The sequence below is a fragment of the Sciurus carolinensis genome (genome assembly GCF_902686445.1).
Source record: "Sciurus carolinensis chromosome 19 unlocalized genomic scaffold, mSciCar1.2 SUPER_34, whole genome shotgun sequence".
NCBI classification, from domain to species: domain Eukaryota; kingdom Metazoa; phylum Chordata; class Mammalia; order Rodentia; family Sciuridae; genus Sciurus; species Sciurus carolinensis.
Window position 1 is genome coordinate 2,837,567 of NW_025920112.1, and position 20,137 is coordinate 2,857,703.

Consider the following 20,137-nt stretch of genomic DNA (forward strand, 5'->3'; position numbering starts at 1 on the left):
ATAGAGGACACAGACACAAACTCAAATAAAAACAATTTTCTCATAGTAGACAAAGGGGCTGAAAATACACAATGGAGAAAAGATAGCCTGTTCAACAAATGGTGCTGGGAAAACTGGAAATCCATATGCAGCAGAATGAACCTAAAGCCCTGTCTCTCACCCTGCACAAGAATCAGCTCAAAATGGATCAAGGTCCTTGAAATCAGACCAGAGATCCTGCATCTTATAGAAGAAAAAGTAGGTCCAAATCTTCAACTTGTTGGCTTAGGATCAGACTTCCTTAACAGGATTCCCATAGCACAAGAAATAAAAGCAAGAATCAAAAACTGCAACAGATTCAAACTAAATAGCTTTCTCTCAGCAAACGAAACTATCAGCAGTGCGAAGAGAGAGTCTACAGAGTGGGAGAAAATCTTTGTCACTCATACATCAGATAGAGCACTAATTTCCAGAATAGAAAAAGAACTTATAAAACTCTACATGAAGAATACAAATAACCCAATCAACAAATGGATTAAGGAAATGAACAGACACTACACAGAAGATCTAGAAGCAATCAACAAACATAAAAAAATGTTCAACATCTTTAGTAATAAGAGAAATGCAAATCAACACTACACTAAGATTCCATCTCACCCCAATTAGAATGGCCATTATCAAGAATACAAACAACAATAGGTGTTGGCGAGGATGTGGGGAAAAAGATACACTCATACATTGCTGGTGGGGCTGCAAATTAGTGCAGCCACTGTGGAAAGCAGTGAGGAGATTCCTTAGAAAATTTGAAATGGAACCACCATTTGACCTAGCTATCCCACTCCTCATCCTATACCCAAAGGACTTAAAATCAGCATACTACAGAGATACAGCCACACCAATGTTCATAGCTGCTCAATTCACAATAACCAGATTGTGGAACCAACCTATATGTCCTTCCATTGATGAATGGATAAAGAAACTGTGGTATATATACAAAATGGAATATTACTCAGCTATAAAGAATAGTAAAATTATGGCATTTGGAGGCAAATGGATGAAATTGGAGAATATCATGCTAAGTGAGATAAGCCAATCTCAAAAAACCAATGGACGAATGATCTTGTGATAAGCAGACTATGACACATAATGGGGGGTTGGAGGGGGGCAAGAATGGAGGAAGGAGGGACTGTATAGAGGGAAAAGAGTGGTGGGAGTGGTGTGGGGGAAGGAAAAAATAACAGAATGAATCAAACACCAACACCCTATGTAAATGTATGATTACGCAAATGGTATGTCGTTACTCCATGTACAAACAGAAACATGTATCCCATTTTTTTACAATAAAAATAAATTTTAAAAAGTATTTCATTCAATAAATTGACTTTTTAGTTTTCAATAAAACTGAATAATTTCATCCTAATAAGGACAGATTAGATGACTATGAAAGACTTAGTCATGAATGCACCTAATTGTTGTCTAGGAATTCCCAGAAATTAATCATTTATGGAAATGCCAAATTGTTGTCTAGTTGCATGTGCATCCCTCTGTGTGAACAGCTGGGAAAGCACCCTATCTTGGGTGCCTTCAATAAACATACTACATGCTTCACTGTTTTCTTTCTGTGTCCTATCTTTTTTGAAATGAAATCTTTTTTGAAATTGCCCCTTTGATTTAATTGGGTCTCTATGATATTATTCTATATACTATAACCATGATTCATCATTCAACATGCAAGTCAAGTACATGGCTCAGGTATCCGAGAGGTAGATTAATACTGTAAGCTCAGGTGGGCTCGGTGGTGGGACCAAATGTAAGCTCGGTGGGTCTCAGCAGTCTCAATGGGCAGAGTTAGCAGCCAAACAAAATCGGACAGAAAGTGACCGAAGCAAGCTTTATTGGAATTTGGCTCTTGGGCAAAATTCCCAGACCCTGTGGGGGTATAGGGACCTGGAGAAAATCGCATATGACCCTGGCTGCTCAGGGTTTTTATAGACTGGGATGGGAGTGAGTCCTCCTAAGTGACAGGTGGGTGTGAAGCATCCATCCACATTGTTGTGATCTTTCTGGTCACCTTTTGGTGGACCAGTCTTTGTTCCAGCTGCTCAGCTGTGCTCCCTACAGTTGCCTAATTTCCGACCTAACATCCCGACCTTTTTGGTGATATAGGGCGCCGGAGTCTGTCTGGCTACTTCCTGCATGTTAGGGAGCGTCGTGGGGAGAAAAAGGTTCCAGTTCTAGGTCAGTAGGGAGGTGGCTGTAGGATGTAGGAGCATCTGGTTGTATGTCACCCTGGCACCCTCACGTATGCGGTTCCAGGCAAAGCAATGGTTAGCAGAAATCCTATCACAAATAGGGGAGTAAGGATAGGGGTTAGCTAGGTGACAAAAGGGGATTTCAGCCATCCTGGCCAGGGGTCATTTGATTCTTCTTGCTTCAGCCTTTGATTTAGACATCTGAGAGTTTTGACGTTGCTTTCATTAGACTGGTTTCATTGATGGAGCAACAACATTATCTTAGGAGGAGGCGTGTTCCCCCTTGTCTGCTGTCAGATCTAGTGCTCGACAGTACTGCAAGGAAACGTGAGCAATAAATGTTATTTATCTTTGCAGGGATGTCAGGGGGGCAGCAGATGCCTCTACTGCCTTTTGGAGTTACTGTTCTAGCTTTTGGTTGGTTTTTGGTTGGCAGTGACTGCATAACAAAGTTCTCTTGTTGGTATAACCTGTGTTTAGTAGAGGTCTCTCTATTTCTGTGACTTAGGGCTAGATAATCATACTAGGAAGCATAGCTTAAGCCTACCTGTGTAGTTTAGGAGGATCTGTAGGCCTTAACTGACTAAAAACTCCTGATTCTGGCAGTTTCTCTTTATAGTTAGCAGGTACATCTGCCTTAGAATTTCTCTCTTGTAGATTCCAGTCTATTCTAGGGAGGTTAACACAAGTGTACATCTTAGGTTGCATTTAACTCTTGTTTCTGTTAAATGCCAAAGAATGGCTGTATTTTGTTTTTAACTGTTTTGTTAACTGGTCAAATTGACCTGTTACTGACTTTTCTTGGCCTCTGTATTTAATCTCAATTTCTAAATTTGATCTTAACCATCCAGCAAGTTAGTTTCACCAGTCATAAAATAAGCATGCTGGGCTTTAACTTCAATGTCTATGACTTTACAATTACTCACCCCCTTTTATCTAATTGGGGTTTACATTATCTGTTCTATTGGTGATGCCTTACTATTTCAAGTTAATTTACAGTGTTTGCTCTTGAAGCAGTATTTCTGCAAAAGCTAATCAAGCAACAGTTAGAGTTTACAAGGAAAATACAGAATGGGATCACCAACAGAAAAACATTCAGTTTGTGCAATAGGTATCCTGAATTTTGGCTGAGCTATTCTTTATATCTCCTGTTTGAGATCACAGTAATCTTTACAGCACACATCAATATGTTTTATTATCAGGTTAAAGATTATGTAAGCATTATTCTTTGTTTTCACAAAAGTTACAGTGACTAGGACAACTACATAACTTTTCACAGCTGCAAAGTGCAATGTTAGCAGCTCTGTGTAGCTTTCAAAGAAGTCCACTGTCCAAAGTTACTGTAAGGCAGGCAGGACCCAGAGAAGGGAACTGAGGAAACTCTCGTTATCTGGCAAAGGAATTCCATCCTGCCCAAGAGCTGTGCATCTGAGAACAATGGCAGAGCTGATAGGACTTTGCACAGAGCCTCCTTGGCGAGGGTACTGCCACAGCAGTCAGGTATCTTGTGCCCCTGCACAGGAACATTCCTAGGTACTAGGCCACAGCCTGTCTCACGTACATATAACCAACTTATTTATATGCAAACTTGTTGAAATTTGCCCTTTACTTACACAGACTTTCTTAGCACTTACTTTGACCCTCATATATTCCATCACACAAGAACTTTCTGCCCTAGAAACATTCTTTTACTTTCTACTGAATACATTCCCATACTTAGACCTTATGTTTTTCTTTCCTGTCTGGTGAGCGCTTTGTGGTGAAAAATCCACACTCCTTCCATATAGCCCAATGTGAGTGAGCAATCAAGAAGGCATATTTGGAATCTGTGTAGATGTTGACCTGTTTATCTATGGATAAAATTAGAGCCCTCAGTAGAGCAAAGAGTTCAGTCTTTTGGGAAGTGGTCCCTTCTGGAAGGCAATTGCCTTCCAGAACTGAGACAGTGGTGCAACTGCATAGGCAGCTTTACAGCGTCCATCAGGACCCAGCACAGAACTGCCATCTACAAAAATGGTTAGGTTAGGTGAGGAGAGTGGGTAATTGAAGAGGTCTTCATGAGGTGAACGTAGCACCTCTAGCACCTATGGGAGTGGAAGGGATTTATGGTTTAAGAGGTCCTGCAGTTGATAGGTGGAAAACACAGTTATTAGTTGAATTAGGGTGAGTTTTACAGCTTTCTTAGTTAATTCAGCTGCTGTCATCAGTGCTTGGAGACATGGTAGCCACCTATGAACCGTGGAATCAAGCTGCCTGGAGAGCTATGCCAGCAGTCTGTAAGAAGGTCCAGTTGGTTTCATGAGGAGGCCAGTGGCAACACCCTGTTCTTCATCTATGGAGAGGTGGAAAGGACAGTTAAGGTTGGGGAGAGAGAGCAGAGGAGGATGTAAGAGCTTGTAAAAAGAGTTAATTATCATCTTGGGGGAGGTAAGGGGCACATGTGGAGTCTCCTTTGCTGCCTGATATAGGGGTTTGGCAAGAAATGCAAAATTAGGGACCCAGTGTCTGTAAAAAACAGCTAAACCCAGGAAGGAAAGAATGTAATCTGCCGATTCTGGCAGCTGTAAGTCACGCAGGGCTTGGATTCTGTCTGTTGTGAGATTCTTAGAGGTAGGATTGAGGAGTATGCCCAAATATGTGACTGAAGGGGTGGTGAGCTGGTCTTTGGATCTTGAGACTTGATAGTCTCAAGATCCCAGGAAGTTAAGGAGCTGGGTAGTGTGAGTCTGGGATACCTTGAGGGATGGGCTACATAGGAAAAGGTCATCCACATATTGCAGAAGTGTGCTATCTCCCAAGTCACAAGTAGTCAAATCCTGAGCTAAGTCTTGCCCAAAAAGGTGAGGACTGTCCCAGAAGCCTTGGGGTAAAACTGTCCATGTCAGCTGTTGAGACCTAAAAGATGTAGGATCCTCTGATGTAAAGGCAAGGAGGTAATAGGAATTAGGGTGGAGGGGAATTGTAAAGAACATGTCTTTGAGATCCAAGACTTTGAAGTGGGTGGTAGAAGGGGGGATGTGGGAACAAAGGGTGTAAGGGTTAGGAACCATGGGGTGGATGGGAATAACTGCCTTATTAATTAGACGGAGGTCCTGGACCAATAGATAGGTTCCTGAGGTTTTACATACTGGCAGTATGGGGGTGTTACAAGGGGAGTCAGTAGGGATAAGGAGTCCCTGAGTAATCAACTGGTCTATAATGGGTTTAAGTCCTTCCCTGTGAGTACAGAAAATTGGAAACTGGGGACATGAAGAAAACTTAGTTTGAGGTTTCAGTTGGATAAGGACTGGCTTGTGGTGGGAGGCTATGACTGGCTTGGAAGTGTCCCAGACTTGGGGTCGACTAGATCTGGAGACAACGGTAGGGTAGGTGGTGTGGGAGCACTAGAAAATGTAGGAAACAGAGGTAAAAGAAGGTGAGCACTAGTAGTGTGCCTGGGAAGAAGCTGTAGGGTGGATCCTAGGGGTTGGAGAACATCTCTTCCTAGGAGGGGCACTGGACAGGAGGGAATAACTAGAAATGAGTGTGTAAAAGGATATCCCTCCAGGGCACAGACTAATCTAGATGTACTGCTTGGGAAGAGGGGTTTTCCATCAATTCCCATAACTGAAACCTGGGAAGGAAATAAAGACTTAGAGTGTGCAGCCAAGACAGAATATGTGGCCCCTGTGTCCACAAGGAAAATTATGGACTTACCATTACCTGGAGCTTTTACCCTCGGCCTGGCTAGGGTTATAGAGATCCTCAAGTTCAGGCTCCTTCAGACTTCTGCGAATCCCAGAAGCTCATGGGAAGGGATTGAATGACTGGCCACACCTCTGCATAGAGACACTGGGGAGGGACTGGCCATAGAGCAGTAACTCTTCCAGTGCCCTGCTTGTTTGCAGGCAGGACAAGGCCTGATGGGGGGCTGTGGGTTTGGACATTGAGCCCAGTAAACTTTGCATTTTCACTTGAAGCAAGCCCCTGGCGGAGAGGATTGTTGGCTCCCCTTTGAAGCTCTTGCTGGAGCCGCAGGCTGCAGGGCAGTTACCAAGGATTGGGATTGGAGTGTCACCTTTTTCTGTAAATAAGCTTGCCTGGCCAATTTGGCTGATTTTTTTGGGCATTACAGACTTTAAAGACCATTTTTTACCAAAACTCAGATAAGACTTTGAGGGCCCTCCTCAGCTCATTTGAGCTTTTTTCTTGTATCAGTAGCTGATTGAAAAATGAAGTAGGTTACTAGCACTGTAGCCCCAGGGGGAGATTCAGGGTCCAGTTTAGTATATCTAGTAAGGGCCTCTGTAAGATGGTTAAGAAACAGAGCTGGATTCTCATCTGGATTCTCATCTCATCTCATTCTCATCTGGGTAATTTCCCTCAGTTTATCAAAGTTTACCACCTTATGGGAGACTGCTTGCATGACTGCTATGAGGTATTGGACCATGCAAGCACAGTAACGGTGGCCTTGCTGGCCTTTCCAATAGTTCCAGCTTGGTTTGTTTATTGGAACCTGCCCCTGTGGGTGAAGTTACGTCCGTTAAATGGGCTTGGTTAACGTGGTCCTGTGCTGCTTGTTGGATACCAGGAGTGGAAGAAAGGATATTAAGACTATAAGTTTGGGAAAGATACTTAAATTCCTTAATATAAGTAGAGGAATCAGCAGAGAAAGACCCTAAATGAGAATGGAACTTAGATTTGCATAACCCCTTTGTACTAGCTACCTCCCAGAGAGGATAAAGAAGCTCTGGGTTAGGCAGTGGGAGAGTCTTATAAGGTTGCATGTTAGTGTTGACAGGGGAGGAGGGAACAGACTGGGCAGAGAGGCTTTCTGAAGGAGGAGGTGGGAGGGGAAGTGGGAGGGCTCCAAGAAGGGAGGGGGGAAGATTTGCATCCAAGGGAGAAGGGAGCAGGTTTGGAGGAGGAGGACAGGACGAGGAGGTGGAGTTCTGGTCAGAAGATGGAGGTGGGCGGGGTTTGGACCACTCTGGGGAGAAGAACGTGGGTGGTGGAGCAGGCAGAAGAAGGGGTGGGGCGAGCACCAAATTCCAAAAAGAAAGCTTGCAAATGGTTGCGAGTGCCTTTTGGTGGACATCTTGAGATCTAAAACATACAGAGACTGGCCACGGTCGAATAAAAAATTCACCGCTTTTATGCTTTAGGACAATGGTCGCCCAAGTCAGTGAGAATTTGAAAGTCAAGAGCGCCCTCTGGTGGTCATCTTGAGCCATTATCTAGAATATACTGGGGCCAGGCTATGGTGGAATAAAAAATTAGCCGCTTATGGCTTAAGTCTCTGGGAAGTCCCAGTTTGGTAAAATTATGGTGGATACAGCCCAAAGGAGACTTGGGGTCCAATGAGTTCCTGGTATTTCCCAGTAGCCATCCAATTTTACCCAGAGAGATGTACAGAAGCAGAAGAGGCATCCCAGTTCTGACTTGTGCACACCGGGAAGACGGTCAGTGAGCCAAAAGTTGAGATGTCTCTCAACACTTGGGGACCTGAGATGGACACAGAGGCTACCTGGAAGCCCAGACATCTCTGTGGCAACCAGGGCCAGATGGACAGAGAGGGTCTGTGGTGCGCCAATGGAACAGAACCCTCAGCGGAACGGAAGGGAAATTGGAGCGGCAAATGGGGAAAAAAAAAAAAAAAAACAAGGGAACTTACCCTGCTTTGAAGCAGGATGGAGCAGAACAGAGTAGAACTGAGCGGGACTGGACAGAATCTCCTGGTTCTCCTGAGGAGGGGGTGAGTCTCAACCCAAGGTGGGGGAGCCTGAAAAACCCCCTCCCAGGTTTCAGCACCAAATGTAAGCTCAGGCGGGCTCGGCGGGCTCAGTGGGCACAGTTAGCGGCAAAATAAAATCGGACAGAAAGTGTCCCAAGCAAGCTTTATTGGAATTTGGTTCTCTGGCAAAATTCCCAGACCCCCGGGCGTATAGGGACCCGGAGAAAATTGCATGTGGCCCTGTCTGCCCAGGGTTTTTATAGACTGGGATGGGAGGGGGGTCCTGTTGAATGACAGGTGGGTGTGAAGGGTCAATGGAACTTTCCATCCACCTTGCTGTGAACTTTCTGGTCACCTTTTGGTGGGCCGGTCTTTGTTCCAGCTGCTCAGCTGTGCCCACTACAGTCACCTAATTTCTGACCTAACAAATACATCTTTAAGCTTTTTATTGTCATAATGAATCTTCTCAAACAACGTGAGCAGGCAACTTAGAGATCATTTCCATTTTAAGTTAATGAAGATTAATTTGCTAACAAAACATTCCAAGACTATATAAATTTTCAAATTAAATCAAGCACTTTTGTAAACAGAAAGAGGAAGGCAGGAAGGAAGGAAGAAAGCAGAGAGTGATGGAGGGGAAGATAGGAGAGTGAACTGGAAGGAAGAAATGAAACAGTACCAAGAAAATGGTCCAAACAATTGGAATGGGTGGCGACAGTGAATACAAAGAACATGGGGTGGGTGAGAACTTTGTCCCAGCCGCTGCCCTAAAACACTTCACACATAAATCGTTTGTTCTTGGAGATGATAATCTCATTATGTGACTGAGTCGAGTAACGTTCTAGAACCAAATTCACACCTAGGCAGAGCCCACGGCTGGCAGTGAAATTACAGCTGTGAGTCGTATTCAGCAGAAACCCCGGCTTTCTAATGACCATGAGTGTTGCACAGGTTGCCACTCAGCTACCGTGAAACATTCCTGGACAATGCCCAGAAGTGATTCCCGCAGTGCCCTCCATTGCTCAGAGAGAACAGTGGCGGTGCTGGAAAATTTAAAATGTGGGACAGCACAACACAGCCCTGATAATTAACCACAAGAGAAGGACAGACTTTGAACTCAGGAAAGGAGAAGTGTTATAAAGATAATCCAATAACATCAAAATATTATTTAACAATTTAAAAAGTATCTATTATCTTTTGACATACTTCATGTGTGGAGAATATTTGAGGTAGATTAACAAAGTTCTCAATTCTTTTGAGGTTGAAATCGAGACTTAGATTGTATTAAATAATTCATTCCAGGACATATAATTAGTAGGTGCAGGAAAAACTATCATGACCAAATCTTGACTACAAATCCCACTCTCACTTGACAAAAAAGTACAATTAAAGAGAGATCTAGTCATGTGTGCTCTGTATGAGCAAGTAAAATATGAAGGTTCTCTGTTTAGTGAGCACATGCAGTTGTAGAATCCAGACATCTAACAATACAGGAGGCATCGTTCAGAACATGAAGTATAGTCACGAAGCAAGCTGGGAAGAGCATGGTCCTGACCTCGACCTCAGGGGCTCCCAGCAGCCAGGCAGTGGCGGGCCAGTGGGGGAGGGGTTATGCTTCAGTTGGGAGGACTCCAGAGGACTCTGGGGGGATAACAGAGTGGAAAAGGCGGGAAGATGTCTGAGACAAGGTACACTCACGTGAAGAATAGGTATTTATCCCACACAGAAGACTCTGACTGGTACTTCTTCCACATTAGCAGTTTTCTTTTTTAATCTGATTAATTGGAAACTGCAGCCTCACTAAGGAGTGAGCCATTGGACAGATGGCAACAGAGCATCTGGCTATTTCATTCATGTCCAGAGAGTCAACTGCTTTCATACTGCTGGTAAATCCTGTTGCCATTCTTTGTATGTTTCTGCTTTACCTGTATGAGATTTGTCATTATTATAGGAACCCACTCACTGCCCTACTCCTCAAGGGCCTGTGTGTTCTGATCATCCACTGTCTGTCAACTATCCAAATGCAAATGCACTTGGGTGATAGGGCACACCCCATGAGAATGTATTTGCCACATAGTCCTCCCTAGCAACTCCCACCCTTCCCACAATATAATCACCCAGAAGATAAGTTTATGAGATTCAGAGGCACAGATTACTGGAAGACAAATTATACCATTGCATCACCAAGTATTGTACACAGAACCTAATGCTATTGCAAGGTGGACTGACCTAATAAAAACTCCACCAGTTTGGTAAAGCCTTTTGGTTTACTGTCAAGAGAAGGTCTGACTTGCCAGGTAGTGAAGCCTGCAGACCACTTCTTGAAGGAATGTGCTCACAGGTGGAGGAGCATGACCTTCCTGTGCTGAGCAGCCACTGAGGTGCTCCTCCTTGTCTTACACCAAGAGCAAACACCTACTGGAACATTCTGCATGTCTTCCTTTGTCTAAAAGATGGATGAACAGTCTCTCAGGGGAGTGAGGGTCAGTACTGGTGGGGAAACTGTGTGCTGCAGGGTACCTGCAGCAAGAAAGATATCTGAAAAAACAAATCAGTCCAGGAGTCTTAGCTTCCACTAACCAATGCGGACCCGTGTGCACTCATGTCTAGAGTGCTGCCTCCGAGCCCAGTGCTGTCTTTTCAGCAGACCACTAGCAGAGTTTTGCTTCCTTGCAGACATCACAGTCTTGACACCAAGGGGATCCCACAGAGGTGGAGCCCGGGAAGTTAACTGGAGCAGCTCTGACTCACTGGCCAGTCTCCACCCGAGGTGCTGGTGAGACAGACTCCCTTCCACTCAGCTGCTCTGGGGCTTCACCTGATGTAGGATTAATTAAACAAGACAGTATAATTGGATCAACTTACACCTATGGAGTCACCATTTTTTGTGAAACCATCATAAGTAATATGAAAGGTGCTTTGATGGGCCAATTTCCAGAGAGCCCACCATTCCCGTGAAATAGCGTTTACATGTAAGTGCATTTTCCTCTGCCTGTGTGGAGCTTCCAAGCATGGCGAGTTTGGAGAACCACACTGTGGCTGAGTTTCTTCTTTAGGGACTGCTGCAACACATGCCAGCTCGCTTCTGTGTCTTTGGGCTCATCTCCGTGATGTTCTTCGCTATGCTGACTGGAAATGGCCTCCTGATCCTGCTGATCCTGGTGGACCCCCTTCTGCACATCCCGATGTACTTTTTCCTGTGGCAGCTCTCTCTCATTGACATCCTGTTCACACTGGTCATTGTTCCCAAGATGATGTCTGACTTCCTTCTGCACAAGACTGCCATCTCTGCTTCTGGCTGTGGGACACAAAGCTTCCTGGGATGGGCCTTGGGTGGGACCAAGTGCATCCCTTTGGGACTCATGTCCTGTGACCAATACATGACCATCTCTAAGCCTCTCCACTATCCACTGCTCATGAACTGGTCCCTCTGCAGGCAGATGGCACTGAGCTCATGGTTGAGCAGTGCTTTCAATGCATTGGTGCACATGTTCTACACCATGAGCTTCCCTTTCTGTGGACCAAGAGAAATTCATCATTTTTACTGTGAAATCCCTGGTGTCTTGTGGCTGTCTTGTGTGGTCACCTTGCCCTTCAAGACAGGGGTGTTGATCAGTACCACCATTCTGCTTCTTGTCCCATTCTCTGTCATCCTTGCCTCCTACATGCTCATCCTGGTTACTGTCATCCACATGGCTTCTGCAGGAAGCTTTCTCCACCTGCTCCTCTCACATGACCATGGTCAGCCTATTCTACGGTGCCATCATTTTCATGTACATGAGGCCGATCTCTTCACATACTTCAGGCCAAGATAAAGTCATGTCTGTCTTCTACGCCATTCTGACACCAATGCTCAACCCCTTGATCTGTAGTCTTCAAAATAAGGATGTGGTGGGAGCCCTGGGAAAAGTCCTAGGGAAGAGATCCGAATGTGTGAAGATGTGAATATGAAGACTGTTTGCGTCATGAGTACTGAAAGACAGCTTCCATTAAAAGTGTTTATTTGTGAATTATTCTCTCCATATTGACCCTATCTATGGTCCTAATTTATTCTTTCATTCATATTTATTTAAGTATTTTAATAATTTCTTTGAAACAAATCATTCTGTACCAATTCTATGGAATAAAATTGAATAAAAGAAGCATCTAATGTTATTACCCCACCTTTCCAGCTACAGACAAGACCAGTTTTGAGAATCATGACTCTGTTCACTGGGTCCATTCATTTTGTATGAATCACCTGCACCCAAGCTGGTTCTGAGGAATGCCCTGTGGTCTCCTAAATGTCACATCCATCCTGGAATGCTCACCTTCAGTACCACACTTGATACTTCAGAAGTGAGATACATCCACCACCCAGACTCTAGGTCCCTGTGGACGGTGTTTTGTCTAGCCACACATCTCTGTTGCTTCCAGCCCTGCTCTGGCTGGAGATCCCAGAATGTGCCATGGCAGGGCAGCAGGGAGGTCTCCCCCAGAGCAGAATGTGGCTGTGGGACAAGCTCCCTTGCCACTTTAGACACTGGGATAGCTGTGTGACTTTCTCCAGTTAAGATGCTCAAAATACTTTCAGAAATTATCCTAATAAGTTTTTAACTTGTGATAAAAATGAATCAATGTAAAGCTGAGATGTGTGACATGCTTAAGGAAAACATGCTAACATTAATGATTTCATTTGCTCCTACTTGTAAAAATCTTTTATGTAGAAACATATGAATATGTTAAGAAAAATGAGAGGGACTGGGGATGTAGCTTGGTGGTAGAGCACTTGCCTAGTGTGTGAGGCCCTGGGTTCTATCTTTTCACCCAGCACCACAAAAAGGAAAAAAAAAAAAAAAAAAAGAGGGAAACTTGTTCAAGGCAAGCGCTTTCTTAATGTAGAGATCTTCCTCAGTCAACATGAATTCTTTAAATTTAGCACCTGGGGATTATTTATCCACATTTTCTTGTGAAACTATAAGCTGGAATTTAAAATTCTGCTTCTGTGAAGAAATCTAGTACCTACTGTGTTTTGAGGCTGCCGTGCACACATAACAGCTGGTGATTGCTTCAGTGACAAGTTATGACCATCCAGGTTTTTATTTGTACTTGGCTCATGTTGATTTCATTTATATTTAACTTCCTCTATCTCACCATTCTGATGGATTGGTTTATTTTTCTGTAATTGAATTCATCTGAACTCAAGAGACCATGTTTTTTCCTATAATAGAATAAAAAATAAAACTAATAAGCTTATCCATTCCAGGTGCCAGAAACACATCTGGATTGACAAGCAGCCAGGTCAAGGTTTATCCTCTGCTAAATGAAGATTCCGCAGCTTTGCCTCCTTCCCATCACTCCCTGGCACAGAGCAAAGAACCAGAAGTGGCTGTGTGCACAGGGACTCGGGCCTGTGCCTGCACGGGCGCTTCACCACCTGAGCTCTAACGAGACTTCAGGACTGCCTCCCAGTACAGATGTCCAGAGTCAGGGCCACAGGTGCACAGCCAACGACCATTCTGAAGTGTCAGGTGTGTCATCAAAGGGACCCTGGGCAGGAAGTCCTCCACCGCTTTGCCAAGGTGATTATGATGGCACTTCTCAGCAATCAGGAAGACAGGGAGGCACTGGTTCCAACTATGTTGTTATGGAAAAACATGCATATGCATTAGTAGAACTTTGATTACAGCTTATGAAAATTCACTCTTTGTCAAATCCTGGGACAGAAAACTCCAATTTCCATGTCTCATGAATGAGTCAACTTCAAAAAGAAAGTTAAAGTGTATAATTGTCATATACAGTCCTTTAAAAACAATTGAGCAACTGGATGGCCGTGTGTATGTGTGCTTTGACACAGAAATGTTCCTTTGTGCTTTAAAGTACCTTGTCTTCATTTCTGGGGAGAGCTTTTGTAACTACAAATTGTCTGCTTGGGAAGTGGTTTATGTTATGCATGAAATTCTTACCGGAATGGTGAGGAATAAGGCTCAGCCCTGACCTCAAAGCTGCCACATTCCGAAATCAGGTGGGTGATAGATGCTAGAACCCAGTGACCCGTGAGGTCAAGCGCCACCATGGTGGGAGAGGCGTGGTCCTGGCTGGCCCGGCAAGCGCACGTGGCAGGTGCCCTGGGTAGGAGAACCTAAAGACAAATGGGATAGATGGTGCTGGAGGTCCCAGGGAGAGGAGCTCCTGGGGCAGCGGGGAAGGAGGCCCGTGAGGGGCTCTGCGACTCCCTGACCAGAACCCAGGGCAGCAGTGGACTGGGAATGCGTGCCACAGGCCGCAGCCCGTGGACCGCGCTCTCTGCCCTCCGAGGTCAGTGCCCCTGTGAACACACCCATGTACACCGCCCTTTCTCCGTGGGGTCTGGAAGCCGTGGCTCTGGGGACGCCCCATCAGCACACCAGTAGGGCTCAGGTCAGACAGAAGTGGGTGAGGAGCCTCGCAGCGTCTACACAGTCGTGCGCGGAGAGCCCCGCTGCGCACTTGAGGAGCACCAGGGAGGCTCCGCTGGACCTGCTGGTCTTGGGAGCCCTTGTGAAGGTGACGGCTACCTGAGCCGCAGGCCCGGCGGGGCTGGGCTCTGCTGCCCGGGGAGCGGAAGCAGCTGGGAGGCTCGGTCCCCAGGTTGGGGACAACCCTCAAGTCCTCGCTGACGACCACGAGCGTGCTCCCTGGGTGTGCAGCACAGCCACGACCCGGAGGCTCGCCTTCATTCATGGTAGCTGCCCTCTCCTGTTTACTCCTGGGAAATACTTCAAATTTTTTCTTTCATTTTTACCCGTATATGTTCACAGAAACAAACCTAGTCAGCGTCACCGCTGCTGCTTCTCGTCCTCCTCCTCCTCCCTCTCCTCCTGTTCTCCCTCCTCTCCCTCCTCCTCCTTCTTCTCTCCCTCCTCTTCCTCCTCCCTCTCCTCCTCCCTCTCCTCCTCCTTCCAGTCCTCCTCCCTCTCCTCCTCCTCCTGCTCTCCCTCCTCCTCTTCCTGCTCTCCCTCCTTCTCCTCCTGCTCTCCCTCCCCCTCCTTCCTCTTCTCCTCCCCTCCTCCTCTCCCTCCTCCTTCCTCTCCTCCTTCTTCTCCTCCTCCTTCTCCTCCTCCTCCCCCCCTCCTCCCATTTCCTGTTGTATTAGTGCAGTGTAGTACACATTTGTATTCTTGATAATTGCTAATTTTATTAGAGTGAGATGGAATCACAATGCAGTTTTGATTTGCATTTTCCTAATTGCTAAAGATGTAGAACATTTTTTTCATATATTTTTCAACCACTTGTATTCCTTCTTTTGAGAAGTTTCTGTTTACTTCTTTTGCCTATTTATTGACATGGTTATTTGCATTTTTGTGTGTTGAGCTCTTTGAGTTCTTTATGTATTAAGAATATTATTCACCTGCCAGAGGAATAACTGGAAAAGATCTTCTCATATTCTGTAGGTTCTCTCTTAGTGATTTTAATCATTTCCTTTGCTACACAGAAGCTTTTTAGTTTGATGGCATCCCATTATTGATTCTTACTTTTATTTATTGAGCTTAAGAGGTCTTGTTGAGTAAGTTGGTACCTACACATATATGATGGAATGTTGATCTTATTTTTTCCTCCAGTGGTTGCAAAGTGTCTTGTCTAAATTCTAAGTCTTAAATTAACTTTGATTTGACTTTTGTGCAGAGTGAGAGTTTGGGATATAATTTATTCTTCTGTATACAAATATCCAGTTTTCCCAGCACCATTTGCTAAAAAGGCTAACTTTTCTCCAGCATATGATTTACCACCTCTGTGAGTATCAGGTGGCTGTGACTAGGTGGGTTTTTCTCTGTGTCAATGCATTATATCTTTATTCTTTGTACTGATGTCTGGACAATTGTGAATTCTTTTAGTTTTTCCTTACCAAGATAAGTTTTTAATTTTTCTTAGATCCTGATAGATATAACTTTGCTAGATATAGCAAATCTTGGCTGGCAATTGTTTTATTTTGGGGTTTTGGATATTGCGCCTCCTTCATTTTAGGGCCTAAGAAGCCAGAAGTGCACCTCACTGGTTGACCTCTACAAGTGATCTGAGGGTATTCTCCCGCAGCTTCTCATATTCTTTCCTTGATTTGTATGTTAGCCATTTTGATTGCAACATGTCTTGGATAGTTTCTTTTCTGTTTGGTGTTCTGTATGCATCTGCATATGGATGTTCATTTCATTCTAAGGTTTAGAAGATTTTCTGCTATTATTTAATTGAAAATATTTTTAATGACATAAGCCAGCATCTCCATCTTCTCTTCTATCCCAATGACTCTTACATTTGTTCTCCTGATTTTGCCCCAGTTCTTATGTGCTGCTTCTTTGTGTGCTGAAATTGTACATGCAATTTATGATCATAGACTCTTAGTTATTTTTATTTTGTCATTGCATACTGAGTGTTCAAGCTCAGACACCTGCCTTCAGGACCTGAAATCGTGTGCTCAGGTCTGATTGCCTATGTGATCTAATCTGTTGCAGATACTTTCAAGTGAATTTTTATTTGATTCATTGTGTCCTTCATTTCCTGGTATTCTGAAGGGTTTGTTTTCAGAATCTCTATTTCTTTACTGAAATTGTTTTTCACTTTATGTATTTGTTCTCTTCATTTGTTCCTTTGATGATCTTACTTCAGCTCTTGAACATTTTCATTATCAGTTTTTATTGTCTTTCTCTGGAATTTTATCCTTTTCCATATTTGTGGGTTCCTTTGTTGACAGTGGGGAAGGGTACAGTTTGGATGATAAAAAATTCTGGAGATGTATAGTGTCCATGGCTATAAAAAAATGTGAGTCTGCTCGGTGTAACTGAATAGTGAAGCAAAAATTAATTATTATCACAAATTGTTTTTAATGTATATTTTACCACAATTAAAAGCTTAAGAAAAAAATAAGTTCAGCCCAGACCCTCAGGACCTCCTTCCCAATAGTAACAGACCATTAGTTCAATTACAGGAGACTATGGAAGGAAGTCTAAGAACATTTAAGATATTATCTGTAATCAAAAATGTAATATCAAATATTTTCTAAATAATATCTCATGAAATTGAGAAATGCTATCCCTTTTTATTCATTTTGAAACAAGAAGGGTTTTTTTTTATTTAATAGTAATTTCTGACATAAGAACAATATGAAATTAAACATTACCAAAAGCAGATTAAAGATTGTTCCCTCAGTGCCTAATGTTTTATGAGCATCTTTTTTATGGTAAATCTATTGAATTTTGCTTTGCTGAAGTAAATTTGCTAACAGGTGTTAAGTCTGGAATACAGATGTCACGGTGTGATGATGCACTAAATGAGTGACATTGCATACAAAGATGCACTAAATTAAGAGTGATGCATAAGGTACTTGAATACATAATTTGTTTCTCTTCCAATTGAGCTGAGCATTAACATACCTGGGATACACATTAAAATTAAAAAAAAAAAAAAAAGAACAGGTCTCCATCTTGGCAAAGGGCAAGTCAGTGCTGTTTTTGACTAACCTCTGTCTGCAGTCTCTGTGGACATTGCTGATTGAACACTCACACACCCATGCACAGAGAGCCAACTCCACTCCATGTAAAGTGGGGTGACTCATGGTTGCCCCTGAGTCTTCAAGGGAGCATCGCAAATGGCAAAAAAAGGGATGAGAGATGACTATGGCCATTAATTAATGGGTACATGCTAGGAGTGTAGGGGATGCACCCTAATGGCGGCTGCACCCTCGTGACAACCTTTTCCTCATATGTGGCACTGCCTGATCCACCAACAGTTTACCCGGACTTCTTTGTACTGCCACTCTCCCCTGGAAACTGAAAAATGTGTTCTTACCAAGCAACTCCCTGATTGGCCTGCTCATCTCCACCCGCTACTGTTTAGGATTGGTTAGCAGCAGTTCCATGAACGTGATCAGCTTGTGCCTGCCATTTAGTCCTATGGGACTCTCTCCCTGGTGAATTCCCCGTGCCTTGCTGACCTTTAAGCAGATTGGTTCCCACCTAGCCCCTACCCTACATAAAAGCTGTGTAACTCCCTCAATAAATGAGTTCCTGCTGTGCTTCGTGCGCTGACAGACCTCCTGGCTCTGGTGTGTTTCCATTTCCACCGACACTCATCATCCTGCTTGGCCCCATATTCTCCTCAGGCAGGCCCTGAGGAGATATATTGGGCCTTGTTGCTCGACAGGGAGCAACAACTGGTGCCCCATGTGAGGATCACGAAGTCACCAACAGGTCAATTGGACTGCGGGTGAGTGTACTCCCATAAAATATGGGACAGTCCAGTTCCAAGTCTGACCCCTCCCTTGACTCCCTTAGGATCCTCCTTAGAAGTAGAGGATTAGAACTCTCAGATAGCCAGGCATTTCAGACCTGGAAGGCTCTCACTAAGGCAGCCCCTTGGCTGCCTGAAGCAAACTTGTTTGACTGGGAAACATGGGACAGAATTGAACAACTTCTTTGTAAGGCACAAGTTAATAAGGGAGATATCCCCCCTCTCAGGGCTTTCCCCACTATTGCAGCCCTTAAAAGCTGTTTCCCACCGCATCCTGTCTGCAACCCAGATAAAGATAGGGACCTCCCCAAAGGTGCTGGCTCTCCAAAGGACAGTTCTGAGGTCCTCCCACACAAGGGTCAAGAGAAACTATCACAAGAGACAGAAACAGGCCCCCCTCTTGATCCCTTTGATGCAGCTCGATGGCCACCTAGAGAGGGAACACCGTGTCCTTGAAGCAGTCCTCCCCCCAGTCCACTCCCTCTTCTAACCCTTTCCAGGCTTCTTCAGCCCCCCCTCCACCCTATCCAGATACAAAACTTATCTTGAGCACAGGGTCACTCCCTGCCCCTTCCTGGCCTTGCTGAAGCCTGCATTGGAATGAAAAACTGCAACAGTCTCAGTGGGGGAGCAACCTGAGACTTAAACTCCTGGGCTACTACACAGAACTAATTCATTTTCCAGGATTCTTGTTTTGTTTTGTTTTTCTTTAATGCTGTATTTTTGAGCTCATGACTTTTTTTTGATCAGTTCTATTTTTGAACATTATTTTTGAACATCTGTTACATTGCAATGGAGATTCACCTATAAAGTTACAAGGCCTTTGATTTTGTGTTATTTATATGTCATGCTGTCTGATGTCATGTTTTGTCTGTATCAAAACTGAGCACCCCTAAAATTAAAATTTAAAAATGGATCCAAATATTTTTAATTCACGTGATTTAAAAAGGTTCAATTTAAATTGGGTAAACTAATAAAAGTGAAATGTCTTTAGAAATAACTTGCAAGTCTCTAGGTGGTCAAACTAATGAAATGTTGATGTTAATGAAATGTCTAATATCAATTATTTCTAGGACTTTTCTTCAACAAGAAAAAGATGACAAATACTGCTCAAAACACTTGTCTAATATCTTGACTAAAAACAAGGTTACTAAGAGTTATGTCCTAACAGGTACAATTCTATTCTTTTTTTTTTTTTTTTTTTTGTGGTGCTGCAGATTTGAACCCAGGGCCTTGTGCTTGCAAGGCAAGCGCTCTACCAACTGAGCTATATCCCCAGGCCCTAACAGGTGCAATTCTATATACAAAGGGTTATAAAGGTTTCAACTGTTTTTCAGTTAGAGTACTATAAAAAACAAAGTATTTTATCTTGTTAAAATGGTGTAATTTATCTAAATTCAGAAATTTCATAAGAGTTGTTTCAGAATGTGAACAAAAAGGGGTCAACACATAGGAAAGAGAAAATAAAAGGCTCTAAAAATGGAACTATATTTAGTGAAGAAGAAAATCTTTCTGGATAAGAAAGTGTTATATAATGAAATACATGAGGGTCTAAGTAAGTGCTAAGAAAGTCTGTAAGTAAAGGGCAAATGTCAACAAGTTTGCTTGTAACTAAGTTGGTTACAAGTATGTAAGATAGTCAGTTAAAACTGTTTAAGGTTTTTCTTAAAGTCAAATACTACTATACTGATATAAACCGAAGTTTAATTTATATGTTAAATTGACAAGGATTTCTTACAGACATTAATTTACTCTTAACATTATAACTGTTAAGTTTCATTCTTTAGGACAATTAGTCTTCAAAATTGAGGTTTAAAAACTAAATTGGGTAATGTAAAAGTGTCAAGGTAATTGTGAAATGGTCACTCTTTGTTTATTAAATGTGCTCATATTTTCCAGGTATACAAGTTTTAAAGCAGGGAATTTATCAAGCTGCTATTCTCCAAACTAAACT

General features: G+C 43.4%; 1 protein-coding gene across 1 annotated transcript; it reads left to right on the plus strand.

Annotated features, from left to right (window-relative positions):
* Positions 1-11,015: 11,015 nt before the first annotated feature.
* On the plus strand, positions 11,016-13,371 carry LOC124973481 (olfactory receptor 2AJ1-like). The gene is made up of 2 exons (XM_047537396.1): positions 11,016-11,685; positions 13,190-13,371. The coding sequence occupies exons 1-2, from the start codon at positions 11,016-11,018 to the stop codon at positions 13,369-13,371; spliced, it is 852 nt and encodes a 283-aa protein (XP_047393352.1).
* The last annotated feature ends 6,766 nt before the right edge of the window (positions 13,372-20,137 follow it).